At 52.4% G+C, this 8,352-nt stretch overlaps 1 protein-coding gene across 1 annotated transcript; it reads left to right on the top strand.

Annotated features, from left to right (window-relative positions):
* The first annotated feature begins 1,208 nt into the window (after window positions 1-1,208).
* On the top strand, window positions 1,209-5,587 carry PIM3 (Pim-3 proto-oncogene, serine/threonine kinase). The gene is made up of 6 exons (XM_086609948.1): window positions 1,209-1,293; window positions 1,652-1,761; window positions 1,929-1,979; window positions 2,320-2,683; window positions 4,031-4,207; window positions 4,362-5,587. Exons 1-6 carry the CDS (start codon window positions 1,209-1,211, stop codon window positions 4,544-4,546), a joined length of 972 nt encoding a protein of 323 aa, XP_086466074.1. The 3' UTR covers window positions 4,547-5,587.
* Window positions 5,588-8,352: the final 2,765 nt, after the last annotated feature.

The following is an 8,352-nucleotide window of genomic DNA, read 5'->3' as shown; positions in this document are numbered from 1 at the left end:
CGGGGCTGCGCCGAGGCGGGGAGGGCAGCGGCGGAGAAATCGCCGCGGAGGGCGGGGGCAGCGCGCCACGCGTTACTTCGGCGAGCACCGTCTTCCTGAACAAGCGGGCTTTCAGACGCCGCGCTGAGGGCCGCGTCCGCCGAAGCCGCGGCCCGCATTGCCCCGGCGACGGCGGTGCTGGCGGTTCCCAGACTCAGTGTCTCGGGCGGCGCGGCGCGGCGCGGCGCGGAGCGACCTTCCCGCAGCCGCGGGGCGGGGCCGGGGCCGGCGCGCCGCGGCATTCCCGCTCTGCTGCCTGGCCTCGCTCCGCCGCATGCAAATGAAGCCGCTCCCCATTGGCCGCGCCGGCGGCCCTTTGAAAAGGCACCCCTCGATTGGCCGCGCGGAAATGTTAACGCAAACAGGAGAATCTCCCCCACACACACACCCCCCCCCATCGGGTTTTTTTTCGCCGCTAATGTGTGATGCGTTCCGCAGACGGTAACTCTGCGCGCCAGTTACTACAAATTAAGTAGTTCCCAGCCCCCCGCCCTCCCCCCGCCCGCCCGCACGACGGGGCGGGACGGGAGGCTGCAGTCCCGGCCGCCGCACCGCGGGCGCCCTGACGCGGAGGGGAGGGGGCCGCTAGGGCGGCGGGGAGAGCGAGAGAGGTGTTTCCCCCTCCCCCGCGGAGGGATATCCTCGGCTCTCTCGCCGCGCTCTGCCCGCACCAAAATATTGGGAGTTAAGAGGCGGCTCGGCGGCGCCGCCGGCTCAGAAGCGCGCGGGCAGGCACGGCGGCGGAGCGGTTCCTGCGCCCGCCACGGCTCCACTGCGGCGCCCAGCCCGCTCCCCGCCGCGGCGGCCCCCGCAGGGGCGGGTTTCACGCGCGGCCCCGCGTGCCTCCGCGGAGGGCTCCGGTTCTGCCTGCGCGTGCCAGCTCGCTGAGCGGCTCTCGGCGGTTGGAAGAGGGAGAGCGGGAGCGGCGCCCTCGCCGACTGCCTTTCGCCGGAGGACTTGGTGCGACTGCCGCGTGGATTTGTGCCGGCGGGGACCTCCGAGGACTCCGTCGCTGCCCGCTGCCCGCTGAAGAAGGATTCGGCGGCCCGCCGCCCCCAGCCGGCTCCGGAGAGAGGAGAGCCGCGCCGCACAGCCGAGCGCTCAGCCGGGAGGACTCTGCGGTGCCTCCGCGGGGGACTCGCCGTCCCCCACCTCCCCCCCTTCGGAAGATGTTGCTCTCCAAGTTCGGCTCGCTGGCTCACATCTGCAGCCCCACCAGCATGGACCACTTGCCGGTGAAGATCCTCCAGCCAGGTACGGCGGGGCCGGCGCCGGGGCTGGGGTGTTCCCCTGCGAGGGCAGCGCGCCGCACCGGGCGGGGCGCAGACCGGCCCCGTGCTACCTCAGGGTGCCCGGGGACAACGGCTCGCAGCCCCCGGAACTCCGAGGGTGCCGGTTTTATTCTTTTTTTAAATTGATCAAGACGATTTGCTTTTTCTTTTTTTTTTTTAAAAAAAAAAAGCCTTGGGCAAAATTAGGGCAGCGCACATAATACGCGTCCACTGGACAGAGTGTTTGGGGGCTTTTATTTTTATTTTTTTATTGTTATTTTTGGTGAGGCGCAGCGCGGCTGCGGACGCTAACGCGGTGTGTTTCCCTCTCGTTTCCCCAGTGAAAGTGGAGAAGGAGCCGTTTGATAAAGTCTACCAGGTGGGCTCCGTGCTGGGCAGCGGGGGCTTCGGCACCGTCTACGCGGGGAGCAGGATCGCCGACGGCTTGCCGGTGAGGCGCGGGGATGGCCGCACAGCGCTTCCCGGGCGGGGGCGGCGGGCGGGAGAGCGGCGCCGCGCGGGAGGCTGCGGGCGCGGCCCGGCCCGGCCCTCCGCGGCGGGACGCGGGCTGTGCCCGCCCCGCCGCTCACGGCGTCTCCTTTCCTCCTCGCTCCGCAGGTCGCCGTCAAGCATGTGGTGAAGGAGAGGGTGACCGAGTGGGGCACGATTGTAAGTATCCCGGGGCGGGGGGTGCTCCGGGGGTGCTGCGCGGCCGCGGGGCTCCGCCGCGGCGGAGCTATTGTGTGGGCGGTGGGGCCCGCCCCGCTGGCGCGGCCTCTGCGTCGGGGGGAATTTGGCGGGGGTTCGCCGCCGCAGCGCCGCGCCCGCCCCTCGGACTGCGGCAGCGGCGGAGGGGGCCCGCCGGCCGCGCCCTCCTCCCCGCCCTTCCCTCCCCTCCCCTCCCTCCCGCACTCGCTCCCTCCCTCCCTCCCCTCAGCGCGGGGGCGCCCCGGGCCGCGCCGCTTCCGCTCTCCCCGCTTCGCTGACCCGCGGCCCCCTCTCTGCCCAGAGCGGCGTCATGGTGCCCCTGGAGATCGTCCTCCTGAAGAAAGTGGGCTCCGGCTTCAGAGGGGTCATCAAGCTGCTGGACTGGTACGAGCGGCCCGACGGCTACCTGATCATCATGGAGCGGCCCGAGCTGGTGAAGGACCTCTTCGACTTCATCACGGAGAAGGGCGCCCTGGACGAGGAGACAGCCCGCGGGTTCTTCCGGCAGGTGCTGGAGGCCGTGCGCCACTGCTACGGCTGCGGCGTGGTGCACCGGGACATCAAGGATGAGAACCTGTTGGTTGACCTCAGGACAGGCGAGCTAAAGCTGATCGACTTCGGCTCGGGGGCCCTCCTCAAGGACACGGTCTATACCGATTTCGACGGTACGTGCCCTCGCCGCCCCAGGGGCAGCCCGGGTTTGGCCAGAGCCCCCCACACCACTCGCGGGGTGATGGCCCTATAAAGGCGCCGCGTACCCACCCCGTTTCTGGCGCCTCGCAGTAACGAGCAATGCCTCTGACGCAGGGGTTCATATCGGGTCCATCGGTAATGGAAACCCTTGGACCCGAGGCAGCTTAGGGGTGTTCAGTTGCGTAGGAAAGAAGCGATCCCAGGCAGTGACGCAGCAGTTTATGTTTCCCTGTCTTGGAAAATGCGGGTTTTTTTCCTAGAGGGCGATCTGTTTACATGATGGCTTCGCCAATGTCGGATGTTTCCATGTGTGGATATGCCGTTTTTTCACATGCGGTGCTTTTTTTAACGTGAAGCGGTAGCTCCCTCCCCCCCTCCTTTTTCCACCGATGTCCTGGAAATCCCGCATTGCAGCTTTTTAAAGCGATGGGGCTAAACGCGCTCCCTCGAAATGTCGATACCAGCGTCAGGGCTGGGCTCGATGCTTTATAGAGACGGGAAAGCTGAAAATAATCCAGCGGGTGGCAGGAGGGAGCGTTTCCCCCTGCCCTTTGAGTGTGACTGATGTAACGAGGGACTTTTTTTATTATTATTTATTTATTTTTCCCCGCCCCCCTCCCCCCCCAGCTGCCGCACTCACATCTGTTTGTTGTGAAACCCGAAGCCCCGCCGCACGTGACCCTCAGCATCACGAATTCCCGGTTTTGTTTGGTATCCAAGGAGCCCGCGGGCACCCGGGGAGGGAGGGGGGGCGGGTTGGGAAAAGCTGCCGCAGAGAAGCCCGGGGCGGAGGGAGGGGAGGGAGAGCGGGGAGCGGCCTTAAAAACGTAGAAATTGTAAAGCGCCCTGTTTTGTTTACTGCCTTGCGGAATTGGATAAAGCAGATTAGCCCCGTGTAAGGCGGGTGGACCCGAGTTTCACCTTCTTGCCGCCCTCTTGCCTCCTCCCCGCCAGCCCCCTTTGTCCTTTTGTGTCTATTTTTGGTGTGATGCTGCAGACGCCACGTGGTCAGTGAAAGGGAGCTTGCCTCAGTAAACAGTCAGCTGACGGGCTGTGTTATTCCTTGCAACGAAATAGCACAACCGGATGGGCCAAGTCTGTTGATGGTGTAACCCCGCAGATGACCTGAAGTTACACCGCTAATGGCTTTGGCCCATAAGAAATGTAAAGCTTTTTTTTTTTTAACTCCTAAATGACAAGTTTATTAATTTAATTTATCCCTACTAGAAGGAGCTGAACAACAGGGAAACACTCTCAACCTTGACTTCATTTTTCTTTTTCTTTTTTTTTTTTTTGTTTTCCCTCCCCTCTGCTTTTAGGAACGAGAGTATACAGCCCTCCAGAGTGGATCAGATACCACAGATACCATGGGAGGTCAGCAACAGTATGGTCTCTGGGAGTTCTGCTGTATGATATGGTTTGCGGAGACATCCCTTTTGAGCAGGATGAAGAAATCTTGAGGGGACGATTATACTTCAGGAGAAGAATTTCGCCTGGTAAGTTGTGCATGGGTCAAGTGGGGGCTCTTTTTTCTTTTTTTTTTTAAATAGTCCTGCACATTTTTGTTTGTACAAGTAGGGATTTTCTTATTCAAGAAAAGTCTTTTTACTTTCCCTAGTTTGAAATTGCTTTTTTATTTGTTTGTTACAGAATGTCAACAGCTGATCAAATGGTGCCTTTCACTGAGGCCTTCAGACAGACCAACACTTGAGCAAATTTTTGACCATCAATGGATGCACAAATCCGAAGTCGTGAAGTCTGAGGACTGTGACATAAGGCTACGGACCCTTGATACTGATGTATCTAGCACAAGTTCAAGTAACGAGAGTCTGTGAATTACTAAGGACCTCGCACTGGGAGGGGAGCTACAAGCAGAAAGACCACAGTGCTGCTGCCAATACGTAGGAGGGGCTAGAAAAATGCATTCATTATTCTGTAGTTGAATCTTTGTCTGAGGGACTTGATTTTATTTTCCCCCTTTGCTGGTTTCTGCTTTGGAATGAGAGATTTCCTTTGGAAACGCTGATGTTTGGGAGTTGCAGGCCAGTACTTAGTCAAAGACTGACCTTATTAAGAAAGCAGTGACCTCTTGAATACATGGTAAACCTTTTTGCTCTCATAGAGCCTGGACTAGATTTTATTTGCTTTTGAGTGCCTTTTTGAAAGCTGCTTCAGTGGGACTTTCTTTTTTGAGCTGTGTATGTCCAAAGAAGATCCAGTTCATTATAGGAATTTGCTCCCTTTAGACTCAGTGCTGGAGGAAGCAGCTCCTATGATGCATTGGAAAACATGTTCGGTGATTGAATGAAGTAGTCCCATCCACTGGTGATGGAATACTTGAACACAGACATTTCACTCCTGCCCCCCTGGCCCTTTCCAAATCCAACCCACCTCTGCTGCTCAAAATATTTCCTATAGCCTGCACAGAAATATGAACAGGTATATCAGCTTTTTTATCAGAAACATTTATTCATGTTTCCTTTTATCATCTCTACCACTGGGCATGAGAAGCCCCTTTCTCAACTCCCCCTGGCCTTTTGTCACCCTGCGAGTCTTAAAGTATGTATGGGCATGTTAAATGCACAATCAATGCAATATTCAAGGACTTTACTTTTTTTTTTTCCCATACCTGTATAATGTGTTTATGTAAACTTGTATTTTCCCCATGTGCTATACAGTTATTTATTGTTTGGAGTTTAGAAGACCTCCCACAGGTTTCAGCTGTGGCTATTTATTTGGTTAATTTATTTGGTTAGAGTTACTCAACACTGTGCTTTCCCCTCCTTCTCCCCATGGGAATTCTAGTGATTTGCCCATGGCACTTTTTTTCTGCATTCCTGTCAACTTTTGTTTAACAAAAAAAAAAAAAAAAAACACCCACAAAAAAATTCTGACCTTATCAATTTTTGTTGGAAGATGGAAAATTGTTGTACAAAGTCTAATTTAAGGGAAATAGAATGACTTTTTAAAGTTAGTCAGTATGCCTTTTGTCTGGTATTATTGTACCAGAAATGTAAAGTAATGCTGTTTGGAAGGGTTTTAAATTATTGACATTGTACAGTCTCCGTGCATTGGCTCTGGAAAGTAGAGTGGCAGAGTCATAAACCTTAATTTATTTTAATAGCTGTGTTTCTGTGATCTGGTTGCATTTATGCAGCTTGGATTTGGATTTTTTTTCTTCTGTTTAACAGTGTGAAATGTATGGAGATCATATTTTTTATACAGGTATTTCAATTAAACTTTTTTTGTATATAACAGTTCTGTGTTTGTGTGCTCACTTTTATCTGCACCGTGACTCTTGTTGCCAGCTGGCAAACATGCATTCTGTTACCTTCTCCAGCTTGTAAAGGCCTACAGCAGCTGACCTGGAGTTAATAGGACTATGCAATTAAGCAGTGACCGTTTTGGAAGAATTAAGCAATCCCTCATCTTGACTGTATCTATTTCTTGATCATGTATTCGATATTGAACTGGAGAAGGTGTACAACACAACAGCACTAACGGCCTACACAGAAGGGAACTGGCCAGTAATGGTGGGGGGTTTAACTCTGTAAACACTGAATAACTGAAATACCATTGTCCTGAAGTACAACAAGGAAGCGTTTTTGTAGTCACTGATGGTTACTGTTTTTGCAGTTGACGTGTTTACTTTCCATTACATTCAGTTTCCTTCCTCCTGCGTACCCCTTCCTCCCAGGGTGGATGGGGATTTCCTGTGCCCTTACAGGAAAAGAACAGTATTCTTGGAGAGCAGGGCACATGTTTTCCTTCAGCTCATAGTCAAAAACTAGAAAGACTGGTGTGTCACTTCTTAAAAGGGCTGGGCAACGAGCCATTCTCGTCCATAGTGAAGGCAAGGGAAACATCCTCAGCATTTGTCTTGGTGTGTTGGGAGTCAAGTCCTGCAGATTACTGAGTTCATCCTAGTTTCTCTGCAGCTAGAGACTGACCTGACTTGGTCTTTCTGCAGGGGTGGTAGTGATTACTAGGTTTACCACAGAGGGATCTACAAGCAAGACTTATTTAAGGATGTGTTCAGTCATTAAAGGTGCTGTGTAGTAGTCATGGTGAAGGGCTAGGCTTAGAATCTGTTGGGTTTATGTTATTTCCCTTTTGGTTTTATGTTATTTCCCTTTCTGCGGATCTTTCTGCCAGCTCATCTACTATTATTTTGGTTCCCTGTGGGGATATCTCGCTTGCTGACATCACATCAAGCTCCTGACGCTAACTAGTTTAGACTCGAAATGCCACTGAATAGCAGGAGGTAAAGCAGAAGGGGAAAAACCTTTTTTTGTGTGTGCGGTTTTCTGATGATATGGGGGGAAGGTGCGTAGCTTTTTCTTGGCCATAAAAAGGAAGTTCAAGTGACTCTTGTCAGAGAAATAAAACCCAAGCGCAGTCGTGTCCATCAATTTGTCTGTTTTCTGGTTTTGTTCCTTTTTAGACTTCTTTCTCCAGTTTTTAATCAAAATCTGTACGTATTCTAAGCCTAGTCCCTGGGAAGCTCACATATAGATGAAAATGCCTATTGTCGGATCCTTATTCACAGAAATAAAAGATTTTACAGCTAACATTGCTTAGGAAAATCACATGATCACGTCCTAAGAACGCTTCAAAGTGAAGACTGGGTGTTTCAATTGTTTGTGTCTTTTGGGAAAGTGGAGGGACTCTCATAACCTGCAGGAGAGATGATCCCAGCGGCTAGTGCAGTTCTTTAAGGAAGCACGTTTCTAACCACAAGTGGTCCCTGGAGAAATTCCAGTAGCTGATGATAATTAACATCTTCCACTCCAGTGGCTTCGCATGCTCGCAGCTGTTGAGAGGGGTGGCAGCGAGGCCGTGCGGGTGAGCTTCAAAGGGCTACCAGAAAAGCCATTCTAAAAATACGTTTTTAAAGCTATTGTTGATTGCTGAACTAGGGACTTTCAGCGTTTCCACAGGAGCGTGTGTTACTTTCCTTAGCTTCATAGAGAATTGCTGTTGAAGCGGTCTGTTTTGAAACATAAAAACTAGGTTGTCACCTTTTGCTACTGAGGCAAAATGCATTAAAAGGATAAAGGTCAAAAGGACGCGGGCGCGAGTGCTGACTCCCCTCTGGGATTAGCTCGACATAAAAGGTACACTTTCAGTACTGCAGAGGCAGCTTTGGTTGTGAAACTCCCCTGTACACTAATAGCAGCCACGTGCTGCTGAAACACCCTATACCGAAAGTAGTGATTTGTAAAAATAGCTTTTCTTTACAGTTGAAAGTTGGAAAATGATGTGTTAATATAGTCCCATTAGCTGAGTGTTGCTGTCAAAAGGAGCAAGTCGGTGACAACTCTTGGTTTCTCCTGCACTTCTGTCGTTTTAATATCATTGAATGTTGCTTCTCTGGGTTCCTCCCCTCCGTACTCTTTCCACACTAGGTTGGTTTTCAACAGCACAGAGCTTGAAAAGCAGAATTCTGCAGGTTGTTCCAAGTACTACTGTTTAAATCACCACCTGTTTTAACCTTGAGAAATCGATTTAGCTGTGATCATACCTGTGCATGTATGAATGCTACTGGCTCGGCAACAGGCATTTCAAATATATTCTAATGCTGAAAGAGCTTTAACAATATAGTATTTTTTGTAATTCATCTCCTTAATAAAACACATTC

Source organism: Tauraco erythrolophus, chromosome 4 (genome assembly GCF_009769465.1).
Source record: "Tauraco erythrolophus isolate bTauEry1 chromosome 4, bTauEry1.pri, whole genome shotgun sequence".
In the NCBI taxonomy this organism is placed as follows: domain Eukaryota; kingdom Metazoa; phylum Chordata; class Aves; order Musophagiformes; family Musophagidae; genus Tauraco; species Tauraco erythrolophus.
The sequence above is the reverse complement of the archived record's forward strand: the minus strand, read 5'-3'. Positions and strand labels throughout refer to the sequence as shown.